General features: G+C 44.3%; 1 protein-coding gene across 8 annotated transcripts in view; it reads left to right on the forward strand.

The window, feature by feature from the left end:
- The window catches only part of PDE1C (phosphodiesterase 1C, calmodulin-dependent 70kDa), a 342,910-nt gene that overhangs the window by 159,768 nt on the left and 155,305 nt on the right, over positions 1-27,837 (forward strand). The window contains exons 1-2 of one of the 8 annotated variants that reach the window (XM_005862933.2): positions 51-546; positions 15,811-15,837. The exons of 5 other annotated variants lie outside the window; for them this stretch is intronic. In XM_005862933.2, coding sequence (XP_005862995.1) covers positions 446-546; positions 15,811-15,837 — 128 coding nt within the window. In that variant the 5' untranslated portion in view covers positions 51-445. Of the gene's footprint in view, positions 1-50; positions 547-15,810; positions 15,838-27,837 lie in introns of those variants that run through there. 2 more of the 8 variants (XM_014536984.1, XM_005862934.2) reach the window with 2 other exon arrangements.

Here is a 27,837-nt window from a genome sequence, read left to right on the forward strand (position 1 = left end):
GGGGTGCCCGGCCTCCGGTCAGACCGCCGCCGGCCTCCTGCCAGCTCACCCAGCTCATTCCCCTCCCCGCTCCCCCTTCCCACTCTCTCCCTGCTAGCGTCCTCTCCTCCCCACCTGGCCCTCCCTCTCCCCCCCAGTCCTTCAGCTGCCACACTGATTGCTTCGGTGGCTTTGTTTAAAAAAATATATACATGTCCAAATAGATCCGAGGCGCTTTCTTCCCGAGTTAGGAGCACAGTCGTATCCCCGACCTTGCCGCGGACCATGGCTGCTTACAGTAGCTGCTTACCCCGCGGGGCACCGGGGCCTGGGGGAGCCCGCAGTCCCAACCCGCTTTAAGGCTGGATTTGGGGCGCACAGACCCGGGAGCGCACAGAGCAAGTGACAGGCGAGGAGGGGACAGCCCGAACTCTCTCAGCCTCACTCCCAGTGATCACCTGCAGCTATGGAGTCCCCGACCAAGGAGATTGAAGAATTTGAGAGCAACTCTCTGAAATACTTGCAGCCCGAACAGATCGAGAAAATCTGGCTTCGGCTCCGCGGGCTGTAAGTAGAGCTGTTTCCTTCTCTTGCCCCCTTTCCCTCTCCCGTCAGTATGCTACTCCAGGCCAGGCTCACATGGCTCCCGGGATCCTGCAGGGCCCTTTAAACACAGCCCAGAAGTTCCACAACTGCTTCTCTGTGAATTACAGTCACTGCTGCCTTCCTTTAAACAGGAAGACTTGTCTTCCTGACTTACAATGCCTTGCTGTTTCCAAGTCACGCTTTCTCTGGGGGAAGGAGATGGGTCTTTAGATTTCTGTTGTAGCTGCTCAGTCCCCACAGAGATGTTTCTGGTCCTTTTTGCCCCCGGGGAGAAAAGTTTGGGGACTCAGGTCACAGACTTTTTTTTTTAATCACAGGAAGAATTTTCTCTGCAGAGTGCTTGCAAACACCTTGGCAGGAGGTCCAAGAACTGAACAATAGTTCAACTTCAACATGCATTGGGGCTGCCAAATTCTCTTCTCCCTCGCCCCAGCCTAGTTCAACTTCCGACATTTTCTTAGGCTTCTTTCTGTCAGGGAGATGGTCACTGAAAGAAAGGGCTATTTTGGAGACAGTGGGGGGCCAGCGCAATATAGGATTTCCTAATAATCTTTTAACAGTGAAATAGGGTGTTTGCTCTCAATACAGTGGCCCCAGGCTTCTAGTTGGACTGATGGACAAAGATCTCTGAATTTCATTCACTTCATTGGGCTCTGTCTGGCTTTGAGTACGGAGGAGCGGTGTCCTGAAAATATGGGGTGTCTTCTGGGAAACAAGTTCATAAGCTACACTGGTGGCTGCATGTCTACAGTTTGCTTCTCAGGTGGCTGGGCAGGTCCCAAAGACACCTTCCGTAATGACCAGAAACACTGCCTCGGGCATTTGGCATCAAATGTGTAGAGCTGTTGAAAAGAAAAAGTTTTTCTCCATGTACATTCTCTAGGCCAGTGATGGCAAACCTATGACACACGTGTCAGAGGTGACACACGAACTCATTTTTTTGGTTGATTTTTCTTTGTTAAATGGCATTTAAATATATAAAATAAATATCAAAAATATAAATCTTTGTTTTACTATGGTTGCAAATATCAAAAAATTTCTATATGTGACACGGCACCAGAGTTAAGTTAGGGTTTTGCAAAATGCTGACACGCCGAGCTCAAAAGGTTCGCCATCACGGTGCTGTCCTCTCCTCTGTTTTTACTCTTTTTACTTATGCTCTCCCCTCTGTCTGAAGTGCCATGTCCCCTGCATGTCACCAGACTGACTCTTGCTCCTTTAAAAAGACTCAGCTCAGCCCCTACCCTCATTCCATCCCATCCCAGGCTAGGAGACTTCCCTGGAATCCCGAGTCCCTGCCTGAGTCACCGTCCCAGTACTTAACCCTTTGACTGGACTTGGTGATTTCTCCCACTACCAGGGGTGGGCAAACTTTTTGACTCGAGGGCCACAATGGGTTCTTAAACTGGACCGGAGGGCCGGAACAAAAGCATGGATGGAGTGTTTGTGTGAACTAATATAAATTCAAAGTAAACATCATTACATAAAAGGGTACGGGCTTTTTTTTTTTTAGTTTTATTCATTCCAAACGGGCCGGATCCGTCCAAGGTATACAGTGTCAAAGTGTGGTGATGCTGGGTCTCCTTGCCAGCCCTGGTGGAGGGACTCCCACCCTCAGAAACTGCTTCTCCTGGCTGCTTCTCAGTTCACACCAGCTCCCTCCAGCTGCTCCGGCTGGAGAGAGCATTTGGGCGATTCAGCCAGGCTGAGGGGGGACCTTGTGCCATAGAGCATTTATCCCTCACAGCTCGCTTGTAGCTTTCTCTCATGTCTGTTAGGCTTCTCTCCCCAAGGTATTGGGCGTGATGTTATCTGCTGAATTTTTTTCTAGTCTCTCAAATCTACTCAGCATCCAGTGTTGTTAAGCATAAAAGGTGTGGGTTGATTGATTCTTCTCCAAATGTGGGGTTTGGAACCCCTCTCTTTACCCTTCCTGCCGAAACGCCCTGCCCAACAGCATTTGTGGGAGATCTGTAACTTCCCTTTCTAATTGCTGAAAAGGACATGTGCCTATTGTTATTATTATATACATAATATATATTTTCTTTTTACTACAATTATGGTTCTCACTACGACTTTTTAAAGAAACATAACAGTAGCGCTATAATAAGCTGCTAAAGACTCTGGAAACCAAAACACATGCTTATTTATACAACTCGAAATAACACTTTTGCAGTTCACAAAATAGAAAGCCCAGGGGAGGGAAGTGTGTGTTTGTCCACACAACAGACTCTCAGTGAGAAAAAGGAAGCTGCTGTGCCAACATTTTAGGAAGACCCAGGAGCCACAATTCGATTTTCCTATCAATTTATTGCCATGGAACCCTTCTAGAAAGGGCTTTGGAGGGAATCACGGGTCGTCAGGGGTTCAGTTCTGCTTGTCTGAGAACTGCCAAGTCCAGGGCTTGATCATCTCATGCGTGGACGATTCAATGGTATCTGTCTCCTTTTTGTCACTATCTGTCCTGTTTAACCGGTTGTTGAATTTGTCATCTCCTCCCTGATCCTGTACGTTCCTTGGGGTCAGACACTTGTGTGTCTTGACCTCCAGTGCCTAGAACAGGGTTTGGCACATAATAGGGTGTTCCTTGGGGTCAGACACTTGTGTGTCTTGCTCATTCTGGTACCTCCAGTGCCTAGAACAGGGTTTGGCACATAATAGGTGCTCAACCAACAGGTGATGACAGAAGCATAAAGGCCTAAGTGTGAACTTTTAATGTTAGAAATGAATAATGTATATTTGGGTCAGTTTATAGGCCATGTAACTTAGCAACACTATATATTCCATGAGCTAGAGGGGAGGCAGGTTTTATTGACATCGTTAACCAGGTTGGGCACAGACATCTAAAGTGAGGTGGGTCTGGGCAAGATGTGGCAAAGCGACGCCCAAGGCTGAATCCCACTCTTGTGGGTGCCCAGGTTCTGTCTTTCCGTCCCCTCATCTGCCCCCTTTTCTGCACTGGCCAGGAGTGGGCTTTCCAGCAGCAAGAGGCTTGCCGAGGCTGTCGTCCGCCAACAATGCCGGTGTAGGAGGACGCGGGAGACGGGCCTATACGTTACAACCCCCCAGCCCCCTTCCATGCCTTCTTTTACTCTTTATTTTCCTCTCTCTGAATACTATATACTTGATCTTATTTATTATGTCTGTTGTCTTTCTCCTCCAACTAGAACATAAGCTCCCTGAGGACAGAGGTTTTTGTGGCCTGTTTTGGCCACTGGTGCAGCCCCCGTGCCTATGATACTACCTGGTGTGCAGTAAATTATCAGTGAGGATTTGAAACCCGGGGTTTTTCACATGTTTGTTGAGGGAAGACTTAGAAAAAGCTCTCAACCTAGCCTTGTGGCATTATCAGCTTCCTAACGGTGCATCGGATATTGGAAATGGGAATTTTGAACGCTGTCTGCCCCAGCTGAGATGACAACACCCGCCAGCTTAGGTGTTTACACTCCTGACAACCGTCCCTTCCCTGCACACCAGCACTCAGAGGCCGGCTACGCTTCTGGAGCTGTGGTCCTCAGCCTCCCCCTGTAGCGCCGACCGCTCTCATCCACATGCTCCCACGTGTCTAACGGGAAAGGAGCAAGCCCTGCACACTGGAGCTTTCTGAGTCGCATCTCTCAGAGGATGCTGCCCTCCAACGTTTCGGGGAGGAGCCTTTTTTTGTTTGTTTTTCTGTCAACCTCAGTTGTAGGAGTGGGTGGAATTTTTAAGAGCCCCCCCCGCCCCCCGCCCCGCCATGGCTGTTTTGTTTGATAATCTTTCAGGCAGGAAACATATGATAATGGCTGCACTTTATTCCTCTGGTGATGTGGGGGAGCCTCAGGCTGCTCAGGTTTGAATCATGACTCGTACCTTGGGCCCTGCCCAGGAGTTTTCCTTTGGCCAGCCTGCTATCGGACGGCCTAAAGCAAAGAAAAGGGTTCAGGTCTCACTTCCTCCTTGGCAATCACGGGCACAATCATAATGAAGCCATCCAGTGTTCATTTTGCCCACCTAAGAGGTAGCCAGTGGAAGACACTTTATGCTTATGCAACATTCTCAAGGTGATGATGATGATGCTTTCCCCTCCTAGTACCTCAGTAGTCTTACAAATATAAAGGGTGGCATTGGTTACTAGGGACTATTGTTTTTGTCTAACCAGCAAGCATCCCCCCCCACCGCCTTATTATGGGAACAAACCCTTTCTCCCCCACCCCCCACTCCACCCTGGGCAGAGACAGATCTTGCTTCATCTTTTAGACCCGGCCCATAGCAGTGGGGAGCCATGGCAGGTCTGTAGGGATGGATGTGAGAGATTTTCAGGAGTTTGACTCAAGAGGACTTGGACATGGGAATGAGGAGGGAAGTAGAATGTAGAATGACTCCCAGGTGCTTAGCTCGAGTCCCCAGGTGCTGTTTACTTAGATCTGGATCACTGAGGCGGGAACAAGTTTGCAGGTTTGGTTGTGGGTGGGAGCAGAATGAATGGAGAACAGAGGTCATGACCTCAGTTTGGGACGTATTGAGTATGAGGGGCCTACAGATGTCCTGGAGGAGATGTGGAGGCATGAGCAGTTGAATAAGTGGGCCTGGAGATGAAAGGAAAGGTCTGGATTGGAGATGTAATATATCAAAAATATGAAGAAAAAATGTACACATACATAATGTGGGTACGAATATGTGTGTGTATGTGTCTGAATGATGCTAAATTAGTATTCCTATAAATTTTAGAAGTAGAGAAAAAACATAATTTAGTGTGACCCTCCCTAAATAATCTGACATGAGGTGCCAGAAGACAAGTTCATGTTATTTTTTTAACTTTTCACATGTATATAGAATATACAAACTCATGTATATTTCTCACTGCCATTTACCAGTACTTGTTCAACATATGGGCAAGGCCAGCTGGCCATCGATGTACATTGCTTTGCTTGGAACCCTTCTAAGGGTTGGTGTCATGCCCTCACATGTGGATTTGGAGCCAAAACTGAAACCTGAGGAGTAGGCATGGTCATTTCCAGGATTCCAAGGGCAGAAAGAGACCACGGCCCAAGAAGCCAAACAGGATCAGGCTCTTGTCATGGACCTTCTGGGGACCATGCGACAGGAGTCAGGCGAGAGCAGCCCACCACAGAGGGGGCTGGGGAAGCTCGGCTGGGTGGAGGCTCCCTAGACCCTGCAGGTGGCTGTCCTCTCGTCTAGGCTTGGCCGGTGGGCACAGCCTCCTGCTGCTGCCCCACAGGCGTCCTCTGATGGCACACCTGGCTCCTGGCTCCTGGGACAGTCCACAGCCCTGCCTTAGTGCTCGCTCTCCACCACATCTCTGCTTCGTTCAAGCCCTTTTCCTGCTCTGCTCTTTAAGACCTTCCAAAAATGGTACTTCTTCCCTCCATTTCCACCCTCTTCCAAGGGTCTATTGCAGGGACCCAACAGGCAACATTCTGCCCATATACAGCTTCCCTGCCCCTTAAGGTCTACAGGAGAGTGAAATTGTAGACAATTACCACGAGAGTGCACTGAGTGTTTTCGCTGAAAGTCACTGTTGGGACATCCAGAGAACATTATATTCTGTTAATCCCGAGTCCAAACAACCAAAACGCTTAACCAAGATTTTCCCCACACTCTAGACATGCTGAGTGTATCTGGCAGTGAAAGATTAATCCTTGCAAGCTACTTGCAGGTGTATTTTAGGAATAGTTCAAGTTCAGACTGATATTCCCCTCCCCCCACTTTTCTGTCTCTACCCCTCTGAGTCTTGTCTCAGGATGACTCTGAGGGGGTCTTACACTGCCTTACAACGGATCCCCCCAAAGTAGGTTACATGTAGTTCCCTAGTCCAGGTGGTTGTTACTTGAAACCCTGTCTGCTAACTGGGGCACTGTAAACACTTTCATGAATAGGGGCCTCTGTAGTTTGTGAAACATAAGGATTAATGATCATAAATCAAGCTTCGTACATGCTGTGTAGAACTACCATGCTGCCTATAAAGCCACTGACTGAAATGAGTCATCCTTACAAAAATGGAAGAATTGTCCAGCGCCCCCTTCCCGGGCATCTGGTGTGGTATCAGGGAAGCTCACTGCAGCTCAGGAGGACTCGCTTCCAATGGCAGTAGAGCGCTCAGCATGGTCCCGGGAATGCATCTGCTAATTGGGTTTTCCTTGTTGTTGTTACTGTTCTCTGTTTTGGATTTGGGCCTCATTTTTGTTATATTTAAATTGTTAAAATGTACAGTGTCTGCGTCCAGATGATGTTAAGGGGAGAGAAGGCGTCAGAGGAACTAGGAAGGACTTCTGCTCCAAGGAGCTGTTGTATTGGCGTAAATTCACCTGGAAGGGTAAATTGCCAATAGCTGCTTTCTGGTAGGAGTAGGATTTTTCTTTCTATAAAATTAACTTTGTTGGGGGTAACATTGGTTAATAACATTATGTACGTTTCAGGTATAAAACTTTATAATACAACATCTGTATGCTCCATGCATGCTCATCACCCAAAATCTAGTCACCATATATTTGACCCCCTTTACCATCTTCTCCCCTCCCCTCCCCCTCTGTTGTTTGTATCTATGAATTTATTTGTTGATTTTTGTTTTGTATACCACATCTGAGTGAAATTTTATGGTTCTTGATAAGGATTGGGAGGAAGGAAGGATGAGAGGAGAGAAGGAATGGGAGTAAATAGAAAAGGCTTAGAAAAATCGGACTGATTACTGAAGTTGAACTTGGTAGAAGATACAGTTTTTGTTCTGGGTCGATCTACATGGAGAAAATCAAGCAGAGAATTCATTGAAGCAACTCTATGGATAATTAAAATTAAAAAACCTACCCGTCCCCTAACTCCAAGGATCAATCTGTGAAGAGTGACATTTTGTCTTCATCCCCTGGATGTCTCTCTGCTTTCACAGTGCTGTCACAGATATGAAGACATATTTTTGTTTTCAGCTTTTCTCATTGATGTTTATCTAACTAGGAGCCAGGCTCCCAGGAAGGAGGTCACAAAAAGTCTTTTCCAGTTCCACCCACACAGTTTTGCTGCACTTATAACATAGCAAGTGGTTGTAACTGTGTGACTAGAGGGAAAGTCATTTATGCAAGGGTGACTTCTACAAGGGTGACATTAACTTTATATATTTTTTTCCCTCTAAAAACTTACCATTTTCTCTCACTGGTACCACTGATTAGTTCATTGCCCAGCTTTCAGGAATAGGTTTTTAGCTGGAGGGAAAGGCAGTGTTTGGTCTGCTTAAAAAATCTTGTTTTTCAGAAGAAGGGATCCCAATTGGGGGTCCATTAGACAGTAATCCGAGTGCTGGAATTTTTAACCCAGGCCCGGGAGAGAAGCAGGCATGAACAGGAGATTTGGATTTCTGTGTCTGGCCAGCTGTCTGCAGACGCACGAGGGGGCTGGGGCAGGAGAGCAGAGTGGAAAGGGTGTAGATTGGCCGTCCCAGGGGGAGCTGCTGATGCGGTTGTTTAGTTTGGATGGAAGCTCCTCTTCAAAGGTTTCTCCTCTTTCCACTGCGCAGCCAGCACTAGATAGAGACACGTTTGCTTCCAGGAGTGAGTTAAAAATTGATCATCTTATTTACGGCTCTGTTTCAGATGAGCGTTCTCTCATGCTTCAGATGCGCCATCCTCACCCCTAAACCGCACTGTCAAAGGCTTCCTCCAGTTGTTTCATCTCATCCCTCTTGGTTAAACCTGTGGGAGTCTTATGCTTTGGGAGCCGCTGCCCTCGAATATGATCTTCCTTTTGTCAGTGGCTAAGTGAGAGGGTGTGAGGACCATTTTCCCCAGTGGAAAACCCAGCAGAAAAATTCCTTAGAGAATGTAAACAGAAACAGCCCTTTCCTAACCATTGGGTTATTCCAGGTGAAGGAGAGTTTATGTCCTCTCATTATTTTTTATATTTTATCTTACTTTGGATCTTCGGCCAAGCAGGAAAACATAATCATTGCCCACATGGATTGTTAATCTGTAGCATCAGTTAAGAAATATTTGGACTAGTAACAGAAGAGAGGTTCTTGTTTCTCTAATATCTTCTAACCGCCCCCCCTCAAAAAAAAAAAAAAAGAAATAGTCTGCTGGAAAATGCCAGGAGACCAAATTTATATAGATTTTCTTACTGGCATTTACTTGTTCAAAATATGGGAAAGGCCATCAGACAATCAATGTACATAGCTTTGCAAGTCTCGGCTTTAACATCCGTGTCATGGGAATGAAACCACTGGTTGGAATGAAAGAAATGCACAAGGACCTTGCATTCTCAGCAACATGTCGAGTAGTTCATACACATGATTCAGTCGAAGTTTCTAGAGGTATCCAGTTCTGTTCAGCCTGCACACCATATGCCAATGAAAAACAAAACCAGAGGCTCAGATGATCCTGCAGCCCCTCTCTCATTTCATGGGTATTTGTGGCGTTTTATCTCCGTGCACTTTCCCACGAGTGAGCCACATGTGACCTGAACTTGTGCGATTATGCAGTTAACTCTGCGAGTCTTGCTGTGTTCTTTGTTTGTCTGACTCTGTCCTCCAATTTCCTCTCCCTTGAGGGAAGTGAGGGCTGAGAACCAAAATTCCCAAAGCTGTCTGTGCATCTGCAGCAGCAGTGACCTCAGTAAGGAAGGATGGAGATGGGATCTGATGGGATCTGGAACCGAGTGAGTCATCATCGCACAGAAAACCCGGAGGACACTCCAGGCAGCGTTGCATGTCTCACGCTGCCTGCGTGTAGTTGTTACAGATTCAACATCCCCTACCAGGAAACCTTCCTGGGCCCAGCTGGGAGGTGTCTTGCTGGCGACTTAGAAACTGAACACAAGTTTTGGTTTTTCTAAGCCAGCTTGTTTGAATATTAAGCCTATTTATAAACCTCATGATTGCAGCACCCATATGGCTCTTCCTCAAAGATACGCACTTTTAAGAAGTGAAAGACTGCCAGGCGCTTCGCAATTTCACATCAATGCTTAATTGACTCTCACTTGTCCAGCTATCAGGAATGGTTCCCAATCATCTGTTTGCCTTGGGCGTGTGTGAAACTTGCTTGTGGCTGTGCCCAGCACTTTGAGAACTCCTAGCCATCAAAAAACTAAGCAAGCCCCTCCGAAGCATCCTTGCCCCCACCTCATTGCTGTTTTTTTTTGCTGTTTCCTTGTTCTCTACTCTGCCCCCAGGCAGGTGCAAGTTTACTATGGACAGAATCATTCCTGATGCTGGCTCAGTTTCATCCTTCTCTCCCTGACTGGGGCCAGGAGAGGTAACATGAAGTTCAGGGTCTAGAAGTTTCTGCTGGCCAACACAGCCATGGAGAGCTTTGGGGACCTTTTCAAATATTGGGGGTCAGTGCTCTTTGCCCTTCGATGATTTCAGTATCCACTTGTCAGAATGTGATCGGAAGACTTCGAGGGTTGATTTCCAAGCTCATCACTTTCTCTGTCTGTACACGAATGTGCACATGTACAGGTGAACACACACACATGCACACATACATGTGCACACATGCCGTGCACACCCCATTTAATACTTCTTGGGAAATCCACAATTTCCTAGAAAAACTTAAACAGACATTGATTTTCAATGAAGACCAGGAGTCCTAATTTGCTTGCAAAATTAAGTGGATATGGGCCAATCAATAACTCTGGTTATAGCACCTGTGATCTCGGCATAGAGTTACAACTTTTGGAGGATGCTTAGGGATTCTGTGAAAGCAACTCATGGGGGTTCAGTTTTTAGGTTCTTGTTGATGAAAAGGATCTTTGTTGAAAGATAATTTTAGACATTCCTAGGGATTATGATGGTGTCCAGTTTTTGAACACCCTCACCTTCTTTTTTCCTGCCGTCGGAGTGATGGCCTACCTTGTCATATTAGAGCAGTGGTTCTCAACCTTGGCTGCACATTAGAATCACCAAGGAATCTTTTTAAAATACTGATTTCTGGGCCTCATCCTCTGGAAATTCTTTGTTACTAATGATGAGGTCCAGAAATCAGGATTTTAAAAAGATTCCCAGGTGATTCTAATGTGCAGCCAAGGTTGAGAACCACTGTATTAGAGGGAAGTGTGTTGTTCTGCTAAGGTACCTGGGGCCTCTGGTGGGTGGTGTCTCCCTCCGTGTACAGCTTGAGCACAGGGGACAGGAGGCAACTGGGCCGGGTTTCAGCTCCTCCTCTTAGCAGCACTGAGATTAGCACCCACTTCCTTTGTGATTCAAGTTTTCTAAGATAGGGAGAGTTGGGAGTATTCAATTTTCCAGTTTCAAAACCAATCTTCGACCTTTTTTCTTTACCTTGTAAATCAATGAATGACTTTTTTCACCCAACACAAAATTTGGAAACCGATTGAATTACAATACCATTATTTGTTCAGTACTGTTGTTGTTAATACAATCGCCGACTTGATTTTGACATGAACTGGATACCCAGCACTGTGCCAAATGCAAAAAGGTAGATTCATTTTTCCATTCAGCTCTCACCACCCCCTTGTGAAGCAGGTATGATTGTTACCCACGTTTACAGTTGAGGAGACTGGTGGTTGGGGACATGATGAAAGTTGCTAAAATTCACATGGCTTATTAGACACAAAACATTGGAGAAGAGGTTTGAGCTCAGGCAAGAGATCTGAAACATTGTGCTGTAATGCTTCTCCTTAAAACAAACAAACAGACAAATAATGCTGTGCCTGTGTGTGTGTGTGCGCGCGTGCACACGTGCACATGCATGTGCCTGTATGTGAAGAGCAGGGACCCTTCTGGGTACGGTTTGGAAGGCACTGCTCTGGGCCTCCATGGATGGGGTTTTCAGCCTGGCCCTGTTGGATGACCTGTCTTCTGCCTGGTCCAGCCGCCGCCCTCTCTCCATCGCCCACCCCACCAACCTTGCTAGCTCCCACAGCACTGCAGCTCCCCGTCATTCTCTCCTTTCTCCATCAACTCCAATGGGCTCCACGAATCTTGAGATTAGTGTTGCATTGCTCCAAGTTTCAAAATCATTATCCATTGAAAGTAAGTTTGAAACACCCAAACAGACCATGTGAAAACATTCCCTCGGTCTTTCAGGGCGTGGATCAGGGGTAAATTCTGTTGACGTTTTTAAAAACAAAAGGCCGAAAATAAACTGGCTTCTTTTCCAGCTCATTTCCTGTGATTGGATGGAAAGAACCCGTTATGTTCTATTGTTGTTGGTTTTGTTTGTTTTTGGTTTTGTTTGTTTTTGTCTCGTGTCTAAGTTTCCTCCTGGCATCCTTTGACTTCTTTGCCTAATTTCCCCAATTTTCTTTGAAGGCCTCAGAGCTCGCTTTCGGTCTGAACCCCTTTAAGGTTCTGAATCCTTAGATAGTTGCTTAACCTCTTTGAGCCCCATTTCCATCCGTATAATGTGAGATGCACCGCCCAGGATCTGTAAGAGGTCAAAGGTGACAGTCCCGAGCCCCCAGCCTTCTCCCATCGCGTCCCTCCTGTGTGTAGACAGCCACGGCTGTGGGAGATGCCTCACTGCTTGGGAATCCTCAGCAAAAAGAGGAACATCAGTAGAAAGAAAGCATTTTGGGGATCAGTTTCCTGATAAACTCATCATTCCACAACAATATAATGAGCACTGCCAAGCACTGTGTCTGGCAAGAGAGAAACTCTAGCAGGTTCCGGACAAGCCATCATTCTTGCCACCAGCATAACAGATCATAACCTCCCGGAGTGACAAATGCAGCGACACTGAAAGGGGCACTTCCGAGTTTGGGAGGCCCTGGAAGTTTCTCAGGAGGAAGTGATGTATCCGCTGAGAACTGAAGGATGAGAAGGGCTCGGTCCGGCCTCACCAGTCTTGCCAGTCACGCTGATCTGTGAGTAGGGTCTTCAATAGAGTGATTTCCATGGACTTGCATCTTCTCTTGTGCGTTAAGTGCTGACCTTTCAACTCCAGCATAAGATGATGCTGTTTGGATTTGGCTATCTTGATTTGGGAGCTATTTGTGTTTAAAAGGGGCAAGATGGGGAGGGAGACCTTCATGACCTGTGAAGCCAAGAATGCATCTTTGGAGGGGGGAGTGAGTGGCAGGAAGCGGAGCTGGACTGAAAATCAGATTTGGTCTCTCTTTGGGTGTCGTAAATACATGACCCATATTTTGATAGGTGTGAGTGGCAGGTGCAAATGATTCTGCTATTTGGCCAACAGGCGTTCGTTGTGTGCCAACCACGTGCAAGCCCTTGGGATAGACACAGAGATCCATCTAATAGCACCCCTGACTTCAAGAGGCTCAAAACAAGGGGCAAAGGGACCTACACTTTTTAGAATGCCCTTCATATGGCATGCAGAGTCCCTGGCAAATTCAATCCATCGTGTCCTCTGAGATAATTCCTTCTACACGATAGATGTGGAGAATAAAGCTTGATTTTGCATAGAGCATGCCTGAGGTCTCATAGCTAGAGATGAGGGGAAATTGGGTTTTGAATCAGGTCTGTCACATTCCAGAGCCCGCTTGTCTTTCCACATAAGCAAAGATGAGACAAGGCAATGTAAGTGGTTATTCCTTTTCCCAGGTATCACCTTTAAAAAAAATAAGTATAAATGTTATTACTTTTGAAAACTTTGTCCTAGGCACTTTGCAGCCTTATTATCTGCTGTTTTCCTCCATATCTGGTTGGGTTGAACTGGGTGGGCTGTTTGAGGCTGCTAGGTGTGCTTTCCTTACCTGCTTGCCTCCTACTGACACATTTCTCCTTGTTGAACCTCCCTCCCCCCCACATCAATCTAGACTACCTCCTTCATAAAGCTTCTTTAGCCACCCCTTGTATTGGTTATGATCACAAAACAACACTTTAGGTACATGTCTTAACTTCCTTTTTTAGAATTCAAATTCTTTCAGAGAGTGGGTCTTGGAGTTATTATGAGGATTAGCGATGTATGTTAAGTGCCTGTTACTGGTAGGTGTGGAAAATGGAAGCTATTATTTTTGTTTATCTTTGACTGTCTTGGTGCTCCCAGCAGTGCCTTTGTACGGTGCTTGGCAGATGCTGGGAGAATTCTGTGGAAGCCAAGAGCTAAAGTTGCCTTCTTCTGGCCTCTGAAGACACCCTCTGCTGATAGAACTAGTTGGGCTTCTGGATAGGAGCCAGTGGTGTCCATTGGGCGTTTCTTCCCCCTTAACGTCAATCCTTGCACTCTCAATGGCTTATTTTCTGCTCCTGCTAAAGACTCCTTAGTCCAGTTCATTTGACAGCAGTTCTAACAAGGACCAAGGGCAAGGGCAGACCCACAGCTCACTATGCTCTATGCCTGTCGATGAAACCTCTGCCCTCGGCTACTGCCTAGAGCAGGGGTGGGCAAACTTTTTGACTCGAGGGCCACAATGGGTTCTTAAACTTGACCGGAGGGCCGGAACAAAAGCATGGATGGAGTGTTTGTGTGAACTAATATAAATTCAAAGTAAACATCATTACATAAAAGGGTACGGTCTTTTTTTTTTTAGTTTTATTCATTTCAAACACGCCGGATCCGGCCCGCGGGCCGTAGTTTGCCCACGGCTGGCCTAGAGAGTGTGAGTGATAGGTCACTGGTGAGAGGGTCCATGTATGAGAGAGTGGATGGTCAGCGCACATGCATCACAGCTTTTGGAGGGAATGCAGGGCACTGCTTTAGGTGCTGGGATGCAGTGGGGAAGCTTACAAAGAATCTGCCTCCGGGAGCCGACATTAGGTGGATTATCACTCATTTCTCACCACAAGCTTCTGAGAGAGGTGCTCTGATTATTCCCACTTTATAGCTACACAGTTAGCTGGCCCTCCTCCCGATTTATATGATCTAACGCACGCATGTAAATATCTCTGTAGATCCATATAGTCCTATATATGCGTGTCTATCTGTATATGTGACTATGTATGTATAGGTGTATGAATATTTTGTTTTTTCCAATATGATTCATAATGCTCATTTTAAAAAGAGAATTTGGAAAATCCATAAAGTGAAAAGAAGTGATCCATTAACCCATTACCTGGGGTCATGGCTGTCATTCTGCTGTGTTTGCTTTCAGATGAATAGATGTCAGTACACATCTAGGCAGGATCACGCTGTGGGTTCTGTGTGGCATGCCGTTTCTTCACTTAACACCTAACACTACCATGCATGTTTCCATTTGGACAGAGATGTAACAGGTAATAGGGATCCTGAACTTGAAACAGCTGTGCTTTTTTTTTTTTAACTTGTGACATACCGATCTGTTAGCCAATCAGTGGCTTGGCTTCCTGGGTGCAGTGACTGTAATGGGAAAGCAGGTGTGGAACTGAGGGTGACTGGGAAGCATTGCGCTTCCTGGAGATGCCTTTCCCCCAATCCCCTCCAGTGAAAAGCCGATCAAAACCCTTCTGAGGGTCTTCAGAGTCTACAAAAACTGACCTGGGCATGAACAACATGGGGATCCTGGGAAATAAACTTCCATGGCCATTTCCCCCTCGAATGCCACTGTGTCCTAGGTGAGAGAGCCAGGTAGGTGTTAGCGCACTGATAGATGAAGAAGCCCTGAGCCCAATAGATTGTCCCGAGGCTACGTGGGGACTGTAAATAGCAGAGACGGACTCAGTCTCTCCTGCTTCCTGGGGAGGTGTCCCTCCAGACTGAGCTCACAGCTGAGCCATTAGCATGGTGCTAATGCTGCTCTCAGGACTCTGCTTCTAGACCTTCTAATTTCCCCTTCCTCCCTTCCTTCTTCTTTGAAGACCTGGTGTCTGATCTTATGGTTTAGCTGCATGATTATGCATTTACATTTTAAAAGGCATGTCTTTAAAGGGACTTCAGTGCTAGACAATGGGGGTAACAGTAAGGATAGTGACAGCACTAGGAGCTAATGGTAATTAACCATTTACTATTTGCCAGCAAAAGAAGTGCTTTATAAGCCTCTGGCCCTTTACACCTCAGCAAGCCCATGAATCTGGTAAATGGAAGACCTGAGATTTGAACCTGGATCCTGATGTCTTTAAAGTTTGACCTCAGTGCCCTCAGAAGGGAAAGGAAAAAACATAGGGGGCCGAGCCCTCAAGCTCTTGGGCTGCTATTTGTAACTGTTAAGACTCTGGTTATATGCATCTGGCCACAAAATAACACAATAATCCAAAGCTTTTAACTTGAGACCCCCAAGCCTCACAGAGAGTTCCTTCTACAAAGAGTTCCCCTCCCTGTCCATCCCCACTGAAGCGGTATTTTTCTAACCCACTGCCTATCGCAAACCCTTTCCTGATATGTGTTTATGCTTCTTTACCCACAGGAGGAAATATAAGAAAACATCCCAGAGGTAAGAGCCTCTTTCTGAGAAAGGGCCGCTGGTTGCTCGAGTCATTTGGGGCACAACTCTGCAAATTTGGCTCATGGTGGACGTTCATTTGTAATAAACTGTCTCTTGGTCCCTTCTCAGTTGCCTGCTTTATCTCGGATCACTACTGCTGTTGTAATTAAAAATTGATCGTAGGCATTCAGCATGGCCCAGTGAGTGTCTACATTCACATGAGAGTGGGCCCAGGGAATTGAAAAGCATATTCCTGCTGAGCTGTCTGGTGATTTTGCTAAAAACTTGACCAGAGAGGGGCTGTGTATGGGGGCGGGGGGAGAAGAGGGGGTGTGTGTTGCAGGTATATGGATGAGAGCACAAACGGGTCTTTACACGTTTTAGTGTTTGAATTCTCCTTTGTCTAAAATTATCCTTTGCCCATTTTGCTGACAAAGTGCTGTTGAGCTCAAAGTGTAGGTACAAATTTCTTGAAGGGCAGTGATATCTTTTCGATTTCACTGTGGAAAGGCAATTTAAAGAAGACTCTCATCCATCATCACCCTCCATTACTCTGCTTCATTGAGAAGAGCTTGGACAGCATGTGCCAAAGGAATAGAGTTGCTTAGACCGTTTGTTCACCAATCACTGAAAGCCCACACCTTAGTCTCAAAGGCTCGTGTGTGCTTTTCAGTGATTGTATTTGACTTTGGTATCATAGCTTTAAACCAATGACATTCAGATCAAGAATCACTGAGGCAGTTACAATGCCAGTAGGTATCGACAAGTGGTCATGCTTTCAGATGACCACTTGAATGTTACCTTTTCTGGTGAGTCAAGTTTGGAATTCCTATGTCAATTATTTTTGAAAGCATTATTTTTGTATATCATCTCATAGCAGAGACTCTTGTGTCGTATGATTTCCAAATAAAGTCAATAGTCTACAGTGGTGGTGTGGTAATTTGATATGCATGATAGAGGTGCACAAATCTTTGAGAGAACATGGACTAAGACTTTAAAGCTTCCTAGAGATTGCTAGTCTTTCCTAAATATAGTGAGCTTATACAGATGGCTAAATAATTGTGTCTTGTTCAGGTTCATTGGGCACATGGTAGTAATTGGATATGAACCACTGAGCAGGATGTAAATTAAACACTCAAGTTAGAGAGCATAATAGTCTTCAGTAGTAAAAGGTAACATATCACTTTCATGTGTAGTTAACCTGGGGTATGAGATGTTTCAAAGTTGTCTCAGTTTTATTTTAAGGAGCGATCAATGGACAGGTAAGAGGGAGTCTTACAAGAGAGTTGCTCAGACCTGTCCAGTTTCAAATTACTATGTTGATTATTTTTGAAAGCATATTTTTACATATCTGATGTGAATGCTGTTGAATTTTTTATGTTGATGTAAAAAAACAACATCCAGACTGTCTTGTACCAGTTTCACTGAAGTCATATAAAGTACAAAGTAGTATAGGATTGATTTGAACTTTCTTTTTAATTACCCACATATTTTCATATGAGATAGAGCCATGTCTACTAATCTATGGTTGAGTAGTAAACCATTTCTAAACTAATGGTTTAAAACAACTGTTTTTATTTGCTCATGATTTTATGTTAGTGAATGGTGTGATTGGTTAGCAAAACCAAAGACAGAGGTACAAATAAAGGCATAGTCACAAATCCGAGGACCTCTGCAGACACATGTCCAGTTTTCATATGTCTCATTTTATAAATCTAGAAATATTTCTGTTAGTAATTGAAGTTATCCAAAGGCATCTCTCATCTTTTTGATAATCATATTGTACCAATAGTCACCTGCATAGTACTTTACAAGAATCTTTCCATTAGTACTTACTATTGTCATACACTTAACTAAATACTGGAAATAGATCTGTAAGAAACACCCTCTGTGAGGATGTACACAGGCTTGTAGGTTAGACATAGGTGAACAAAATAGTTATAATAGGAGTTGGTAAACGCTGTAAGAGATACCGGTATTGAAGGTCATTGAGGACAATTAGGTCTGTTGGGAGGAACTTACATTTTACTAGATGCCTGGTGCACGAATTTGTGCACCAGTGGGGTCTCTTGGCCTGGCCTGCGGGATTGGGCCGAAACCAGCTCTCCGACATCCCCCGAGGGGTCCCGGATTGTGAGAGGGCGCAGGGCAGGCCAAGGGACCCCACCAGTGCACGATTGGGGCCAGAGAGTGATGCAGGAGGTTGGCCAGCCAGGGAGGGACCGAGGGAGGGCTCCAGGGCATTTCTGGCCCATCTCGCTCAGTTCTGATCAGCTGGACCCCAGCAGCAAGCTAACTTACTGGTCGGAGCATCTGCCCCCTAGTAGTCAGTGCACGTCATAGCGACAGGTCAACCAGTTGACTGTCTGCCCCCTGGTGGTCAGTGCACGTCATAGTGAGCGGTTGAGCAGCCTTAGCATATCATTAGCATATTACGCTTTGATTGGTTGAACGGCCAACCAGACAACCGGACACTTAGCATATTAGGCTTTTATTATATAGGATTGACTGCAGAGAGGAAAGGAGAGGGAGAGAGAAATAGAAACATCCATGAGGAGAGAGAATCATGGACAGGCTGCCTCCTGCACACCCCCTACTGGGGATCAAGCTCACAACCCGGGCATGTGCCCTTGACCTGGAATCCAACCGTCACCTCCTGGCTTTTATTATATAGGATACTCACTTCTCTCACTAGATCACAAAGATAGCATACACTATTGCTTATTATTTATTGTGCTTGAAAGTATGGGCTTATTAAAGTCTAGTAGGATAGTTCAGAATCCTTTCTCTTTTTTTTCTTCATGTTTTTAATTCTTTAAAAATTGTATGTCTTGCTGATTCATTAGGCGTTTTCTCAAAAGGGCAAATGGCTGAAAAATATTCTGGACATTAGGAGGAAGACAGCCTGAGACACAAACATATGTGGAGACAATCGGTCATGTGGATATTGCACATGTAGATAATAGAATGAACTCTCTCTATTGCAAGGCAAACAAAGAGTTATTTTCCCTCCCAAATGTCTAATGCCTTCTTTCACTTGGATTTTTATGTAATCACATTTGATGAGCCCAATAATTGATTAAATCCAGCAAATAATTCCCTTAGTCAAGACTGCCCATGATCAGCCATCACAAATTAGCATACTTATGAGTCATCAACAGCACCACCACCTTTGCTGTTAAAAATAGATTTTCATGTGTAGGGGGTGGAAAGTGAGTGGATATCACCCTTTGGGAAAGTTGCCTTCTAAGTAGTTGTATCACTGTGTTAGCAGATGCATCTTCTGCTGAATTATGCCCCTGTTTCATTCCTGGGACATATTAAGACTTGTGGATTCTGAAGCTCTTTTGGCACCATTAACATAGAATCTGTGAACTGTTGTCTACCTTTGCAATGAAAAATGACAGCTAAATAACTGGTTGGGGAAGGTAAAGCGGTGATAGAACAAATCAAGGCACATATTTTTACATGCTTATGGATAATCAATCCCTCATACTACTACTTCCTTAGTAGTATTGACATTTAGCACCTAAGGATTAATGATGCAATCAGGGACAAGAGGATCCTCCAAACAATGAAGTCCTTAGAAAAGTATTTTTCTGTACTTGTGATGACTAATACATTCTCAAAGTAGAACATGTGCATCAGCTATGAGAATATGTCCACTTTACATTCCAAGATTGCCAACTAAATGAGAGCAATTTTGTAGTGAGTGGTAGGATGTCAGAGCAGATCAGAAAGAGTAGCAAAGAGGTCTGTTTAGAACGCAGGTCACAGATGGACACATTATCCCACAAAGGGTAATGCCCAAGGCAGTTAACATGGGAAAGGGCCTATAAATACTATAATAGCCCAGGGAAAAAGGAGGGTGAGAGAGTCTACATAGATAGTTTGGTCAGAGTTCAGAGTATCAGGCAACTGCCACTCACTCATGCCTTATAGTCACTCTCTGTCTATGTCAGCAGGAGTGTGGGGAGCAGGTATAGGGAGATAGACCCAGAAAGACTGTGTAACAGGAGTTAGGAATTAGATATGGTGAGAGAAGGTGCTGAGATGTAGTAAGTAGCTCAAGAACTGAGTCTGATATTAGTAGCAGGAATGAATTTGGTGCTGAGCTTTCATTTTCTGAGTCCAGAGAATCATCTTAACACAATTCAATCTTCTTTCCTCTTCTATTTTCAGGTCTGATAATTGCCACTATTCTCCAACTGACCCAGGATCCAAACTTTTGAGTCACTTTATATGTTCTTCTGTTGTGTGTATTTCTGCAACTTGACCCTTTTCTTCTCCTCTGTCACCCATGATACATGAGTCTCTTACAGGTTGTGGGCTTTTCCTTCTCATTGTTTTCATTCCCGTGGTCCAGTCTCCTTTCCCATATGCCTCACTGACTGTCATATCAGAATTGCCTTGTGTTTTCTATCACCCTTATTCATGGATGTTCTCTTTTTATGTGCTGAAATCCCATCTTTCTTCAAGATCCAATTCAAAGGCCATTTTTTGTTTCATGGAGCCTTCTTGATCTTTCCACCTAAAAGAGATCTTGCTCTTCCAATTACTGCTGCCCTGATTCTGTGTACAAGAGTTAGTTGGATGCATGTTATTCTTCTTGGCATCATTGTGATTTTATTGAGTAGGGAATATGTTCCCCAAAGCATGGTGCCCTGGACATAATTATTAAACGTGGATTGAATTTATGAGTGAATCAGATTGGGATGCTCTATATATTGCTACCATGGGTCAGAACTAAAGTCAGAATTACCAGGTGAAACTGTGGATAAATAAGCTCAGATTGATAGATGACTCATAAGTGTGTTTTGCAGATCACCAGATACTCCCACATTCAGGCTCAATTTGGCCTTCCTGCTGGCCAGGGTGGAGTCCTATGAGGTCAGCAAGCCAGATGGCATGCATGGGCAAGAATCAGAAAGTACATAATTGTTTGCTTGGATCATTGACTCTGATTTTCTTTTCTATTTAGTTATTCTAACATGGAACTCTAGCTTTGGGTGGAAACTCTGAGCGTACTTTCGTTCTACATCAATCCTTCAATTTCTGTCTTTCCTCCATTCAAACCACAAATCTTGGAGGTATTTAATGCAGTGTCAAATGTATTTATTTAAGGTGTATTAGAATGAATATTTGATAACTGCATGGTGTACATTATTTGGTTGTTCTATGGTATTTTGCCAAAATAGTTTTGAGAATCATTTTCTTAGATTGTCTAATAAGGCCCACTTATGTCTTTAAAACATTGGTAGAACTCACGCTGGGCATATCACTGTGCTTTAAAGTTAAACCCAGACTTTAAGTTGCCTGAGTAGGTAAGGCTCTAAATCCCTCCTAATCCCAGTGGCCCTCAATGCTAAAGAGGCACAATTGACTCAATCATGGATAAGAGCTTTCAAATTGGGCCAAGTCCAACCTCCAACAGTAGCAACTTAAGAGGCAGCTTTTGGAGTCCTTGGAGGCACGGAGTCCAACAGTGCAGGTTAGAGTTTGCTAACCAGGGTATTACTGATGTTTTCACTGTGGGGCTGTTCTGTGCATTTAGTAACATCCCTAGCTTTTACTCACTAGATGCCAGTAGCAATCCCACTTCCCCTAGTTGTAATGACCAAAAATGGCCCCCGGAGGGTAAAATCATTTCTGCTAGAGAACCACTGGTCTAGGTAAAAGGTTAAGAACCAGGTCAGGATTTTGCCTTAATTTAGCTGTGTCAAAATCCTCCTCTGTGATTCCTGTGTCCTCATCTGTAGAGAGATGAGGTTAAACATGAGTATGGCTCTGGTTCCTTTAGCTTAAAAATGATATTCTCTGATTGAATTACTGAGGTTCTCCCGCAAGAAAGCCCGACTACTGAATGGCATTTGTTGTGATGGCCAGCACTCTGTGTCCTGTAACTGAATCACTGGCAAGGAGCAGCATTGCTGATGAGCAGGGAGGTCCCTGGGTGGGTGACAGAGTCTGGCCCCATAGTGATGGTCCTTTGGCCACCAGCTAGATCACTCTTGGTTTAGACACTCCTAATTTCACCTAAATAATGTGAGCAAGGCATTAAAAGGACAATGACCCAAACACAAACTTTGGTAAAAAACACAGATACGTCTGAAGGGCACCCAGTTGATTGTGAGTCTGCTGTGTGCCAGCTGATTCTCATGCATTATCTTATTTAATCTTCACAGTGAGCCTGTTTTACAGATGAGGGACTCAGGGACAGTAAGTCACTTGACAGGTCACCAAGCAGAGAAGGGGTTGGGCTAGGACTTAAAGGAAGGTCTTTCAGATGCCAGAAGCTTCTTGAGTTCTTTCCACCCTGGTGGTTCCATAATTTTTTACAGCTGTGGAAGCTCCCCACCCCCATGAAGCCACTCAAAACTGAATAAAACCAAAGGGTCAGAAAGATACGCCTTTTGGAATTCATTTCGCCACTCCATCAATTGTTTTTTCTCATCAGGATATTTTATGCTTGAAAATTTTCAAATTTGGCCTCAACCCAAAAGTTAAAGCTCTCAGGAAAGTTTAATGAAAACAACCCCCCCAACCCTAAAAAATATAAAATTCATTATGCATAAAAAGTAGATAATAAAAATAGAATCAGATAAAAGAAAACTCATTCTATATTTTCCTATCCTCTGATTTAATATGATAATCCCTTTTCAAAGTTCTTGAGGTCACTGCTTGAAGTTTTCCCTTTGCCTCTCCAAACAACAACAACAACAATCTCCTCCTCCTCCTCCTCCTTCTTCTTATTTTTTTTAAATAAATCTTTATTGTTCAGATTATTACAGTTGTTCCTCTTTTTTCCCCCCATAGCTCCCCTCCACCTGGTTCCCACCCCACCCTCTGCCCTTACCTCCCCCACTGTCCTCATCCATAGGTGTACGATTTTTTTCCAGTCTCTTCCCACACCCCCCAGACCCCTTAACTCCCGAGAATTGTCAGTCCACTCCCTTTCTTTGCCCCTGATTCTATTATATTCACCAGTTTACTCTGTTCATCAGATTATTTATTCCCTTGATTTTTAGATTCACTTGTGGATAGATGTGTATTTGTTGTTCATAATTTGTATCTTTACCTTTGTCTTCTTCTTCCTCTTCTTAAAGGATACCTTTCAGCATTTCATATAATACTGGTTTGGTGGTGATGAACTCCTTTAGCTTTTCCTTATCTGTGAAGCTCTTTATCTGACCTTCAATTCTGAATGATAGCTTTGCTGGGTAAAGTAATCTTGATTGTAGGTTCTTGCTATTCATCACTTTGAATATTTCTTGCCACTCCCTTCTGGCCTGCATAGTTTCTGTTGAGAAATCAGCTGACAATCGTATGGGTACTTCCTTGTAGGTAACTAACTGTTTTTCTCTTGCTGCTTTTAAGATTCTCTCTTTGTCTTTTGCTCTTGGCGTTTTGTTTTTTTTTTGTTTTTTTGTTTTTTTTTTAAAGAGAAAGAGAAGAAAGGAGAGGGATAGAGAGATAAACATCAATGAGAGAGAAACATTATCGATCAGCTACCCTGCATGCCCCCTACTGGGGATCAAACCTGAAACCTGAGCATGTGCTCTGACCCAGAATCAAACCAGTGATCTCTTGGTTCTTGGGTCAATGCTCAACTTATGAGCCACATTGGTGGACTTATTCCCATAACTTTGGGATGTCAGGGGAGGGGATCTGAATGAAAATTTCTAAGCAAAGCTGGAGGGAGTAGACAAAATCGAGAACATGCTTTGGAAGAGGCATGTCTGTAGTCTTTGTTTATCCATGAACTGAGAAGGACATAGGGTTGGGTCAAGAGCAGTGGCTTGGCATCACCTATACTTAGCTTGAAATTTGAGTTCTAGCACAAATCCTGTGTAAGGTTTGGGTAGATTCCCCTACTTAACAGAACACTAGTTTCTTTGTTGTCAAATGGAAATAATATAACTTGCTTCCTAGGGTTCTTGGGAGCCCAGGATGAGATAGTATATGTGAAGCACATAGGCAGTCTTTGACACCCCCCACTGGGGATCGAGCCCGCAACCCAGGCATGTGCCCTTGACCAGAATCGAACCTGGGACCCTTCAGTCCGCAGGCTGACGTTCTATCCACTGAGCCAAACTGATGAGGGCAAAATTTATGTTCTTTAAACTATCACAGAGTGACTAGCACTGTATTTCACTCGTTGATAGCATACATTCTAGCGTCAGCATGCCTGGCTCTCCCATTTCCTAAGCGTGTGATCTTCAGTAAATTACTTAATTTCTCTATGCCAGTGGTTCTCAGGTGGGAGCGATTTTGTCACAAGGGGACATTTGGCAGTGTCTGGAGACATTTTGGTCGTCACATCTGGGACTGGGGTCTCCTGCTGGCATCTAGATAGAAGTCAAGGGTGCTGCTAAACATCCTACAGTGCACAGAACATCACCACCGTAACAAAGAACGATCTTGTCCAAAATGTCAATAGTGTCAAGGTTGAAAAAACTTGCTCTAAGTCTCACTTTCTTCATCTGTACAAAAGGGAATAATAATAGTACTCAGCACATAGGGTTGTGGTAATGGTTAAATGAGACAATATTGAAAGCATTAAGTGTACTTCCTGGCTTTTAGTAAGTGTATAGAGTACTTTAGCTGTTATGTTAGCAGGACTGTTTTGACCAATGATTCATTGTTTTTGTAGCAGATACATGAATTTTGTTATGTACTTTATGTAACTGACATATAAGATTTTACAGGTGTATTAGATGGATTTAAATTTTATAAAGAATAAAATTTAAAAACACTTTAAATCTTGCATTGAAAAAGATTTTGAGATAGTCTGGAAGGGATAATATTGTTTGGTGTATATAAATACAATATGCTCTATACTGAATCAAATCAGAAAGCATAAGTCTCCATGCTGTTATATTCCATTACCCATGAAAAAGCATAAATTCACAGGTCGTAAAAGAAACACTTTGCTATCATTGCATATTGTTACATAGGAAGCAATAAAACAAAACAAATTTACTGGTGCATGATGTGCCATCCCTTACATGTGGGAGGACAGAAAATAAATTATCATAGCAATTTCAGTGAAAACTAGTACCTACAAAGTGGGCCCCAGTAGAGATTAGAATGGATTCCTGCTTAGTACCCCAGAAGACAGAAATGTCCCTCGAGCCCAGCCTGTGTGATTGAGCGTCAACCCATAAACAAGAGGTCACCGGTTGAGTCCCATTCAGGGGACATGCCCAGTTTTTGGGCTTGACCCCCAGTAGGGGGCGTGTAGGAGGAAGCCCATCAGTGGTTCCCTCTTGGTATCTCTTTATCCCTCTCCCTTCCTCTCTGTTTAAGAAAGAAAAAAACGTCCCTTGAAATGCTGCAGGCCCAGTAGCCAGTGCAGTACCTCTCTGAAAGCCTGGCTCAGTCTGTTGTCAAGGTCTCCTGCTGTGAGTTTGTGAATTGCGGTGTTCTGCCACCAGAGCATAGGGCTGCCCCCATTGTCTTGTTGCCCTCTGGTGTAAATACAAATGGAGGGCTTGTGGGTTGACTTTTCAATAGGCAGTTCCTTAATCTTTGGTGTGTATTTTATCATTTTAGATTTTATTTTATCAAATAGTTTAAGAACCTGATACCTGCAATACGGGGTGTGAGGTGGGTACCAGCCTTCTGCTGTTATGCCAAATCCAAAATTCCAAAAAGTTTTGTAATGGTTTTGTGACAGTTTTACTAATTCTAGTGTACTATGTTGTTAGTAATAGTAGTAGAGTTGCTAGTCACTGCTGCTAACTCATAACCCACTATCAAGAGAGAAAGATGGAAAAATCACTCTCCTGGTATTGCAAACAGTGCCTGTTACCTGGGTACCTGGCAGCCTCATTTCTTCAAAGGACATAATTATGAAGGTACTACCAATGCCGGTGATGATGATGGCGGTGATGGTGGCAGTGGCAGTGATGGTGATGATGGTGGCCATGAGCACAGTGTTGCATTAAGACTGGATCATGCTCATTAGATCACACTAACTCCTTGATTTCCACCTGTTTGCTTCACATCTGCATTTCTACTCCCTGCTGATTCTCTGTATTGAGAAGCGTGTTCTGGGAGCACAATTTGGGGATTTGACAGATGAGGCTCTGATGAAGCCATTGTAAAGCTTAAATTGCTTCCCACTTAGCATCATTATTTTGAATCGAAAGAAATTTCCCCTAAATTAGTCTCTTGTGTGGAAAGTGGATCATGTTTAAAGGTTACTTTTGCTCTTTAGATTGGTTGGGTGGGTGGTTCCCCTCTTTGATATCAGTGACTTACTTCTGCTAATGGTTTGTGTGGGACATTGTCAGGACATAATTATGCCAGAAGTCTACAAACAAGGTGATAATGGTGTTGGCACTCAGCGTGGATTTAGGGATCTGAGAGGCCCAAATTTAAACCTCACTTCCACTTCTCCTTAACCTTTTGAGTTTTCAGCCAGGTAAGCATACGTATTCTCAGGTTACTCATGACAGTACCTAACCTATAGGGTTGTTGATAAGGATTAAATGAGACAATGTATGTGTGGTATATGACCCATTTCTTGGTATATTATAGTAAGTACTTAATAAATATTAGCTGTTAATCTAGCATCCTCCCTTCCACTAAATATTAATAGCCACAGAGTGCCATTTTCTATTATAATTAAGAGTGAGACCTTGCAAAATTTCTGCAAAACTGGGCCTCTGTCAAGGACTTATTCTCCTTGTACTAGAGATGAATTCTTCAGGGTCTTGCATCAGCGGTAGTTGCAATGGAGCCAGCAGATTATGGGAAGAGGTGGGAGGGGCTGCTGCCTGGTGCTTCAGGCTGTGAGGACAAAGTAGAGGTCTGCAGAAAGAACCTTTAAAAAAGAATCCAACTGGTTTAGCCTAAGATTCTAGGTGTCATCGGTTCACGGCTACTGTCCTGGTCCCTCTAAGAATGCACAGGTCAGTGGGCAGGGACCTAACATACCCATCAGTGATTTCAAAGGGGGAGGTCAGATTTGCAAAATGAAAGCCAGTCCACATGGTTTGCATTGATGATACTCCTGAGAGGTTGAACAAAGAACAAATGAAAAATACTTTGTTTTAAAAATGAGTTCTACCGAAAGTACTGGGTAAAATAAAGCTAAGCATATTTTATTTATGGATGTGGTTTTGGCCTGTCTGAGTTCACTCCCAGACTCTTTATTTCACTATACGTTTACTGAGTGTCAACTATGTGATGGTTAAACACCGTGAGAACATTAAAAAAAAGAATAGAATGAGATGTGGTTTCTACCCACAAGGAGCTAAAGGCCTAATGGGAGGGAGGTAGAGACGGAGGAAGGTAATTTTAATATAAGTTTTTTGAGGGAGGTGCAGAGGCATAGCAGAGGATTCTCAGACAAAGGGACACCATTTCTAAGAAGAAAGGTCATCTCTGAAGCCAACTCCGTGGGAGTGGAGAAACCCTTGTTTGAGAACCTGTTATCCTAGTAGCAGTGAGGCTGGCCTGGCACCCGGAGAACCTTATTCTGCTGCCCAAGTCTGTTGAGTTTTCTCTGAGCTGCTCCCTCCCTGGGGCTCCTCCCAAGGCCAGGTCGTCCTTCATGCTCATTACCACATGGGGTCAAGATGAGCTTCCTCTCTCTTCAAGTCAGATTTCACAATTGACCTGAGGCCTCATGGCTGAGATGTGGGGCTGCTTTTCCCATTTCCTCCGCAGCAGCTGGGGTCCATTGCTGTGAGAGGCAAGAACTGCCCCGTTAATGCACTTCATACACTAAGACAGTGTGGACTCATCCTCTAGGACAGTGGTTCTCAACCTTCTGGCCCTTTAAATATAGTTCCTCATGTGACCCAACCATAAAATTATTTTCGTTGCTACTTCATAACTTAATGTTGCTACTGAATCGTAATGTAATATCTGATATGCAGGATGATCTTAGGCAACCCCTGTGAAAGGATCGTTCGACAGCCAAAGGGGTCGCGACCCACAGGTTGAGAACCACTGCTCTAGGAATTCCCAGCTCCTGCATCTCTAGGGATGAAAACT

The sequence above is a fragment of the Myotis brandtii genome, unplaced genomic scaffold (genome assembly GCF_000412655.1).
Source record: "Myotis brandtii unplaced genomic scaffold, ASM41265v1 scaffold17, whole genome shotgun sequence".
NCBI lineage: Eukaryota > Metazoa > Chordata > Mammalia > Chiroptera > Vespertilionidae > Myotis > Myotis brandtii.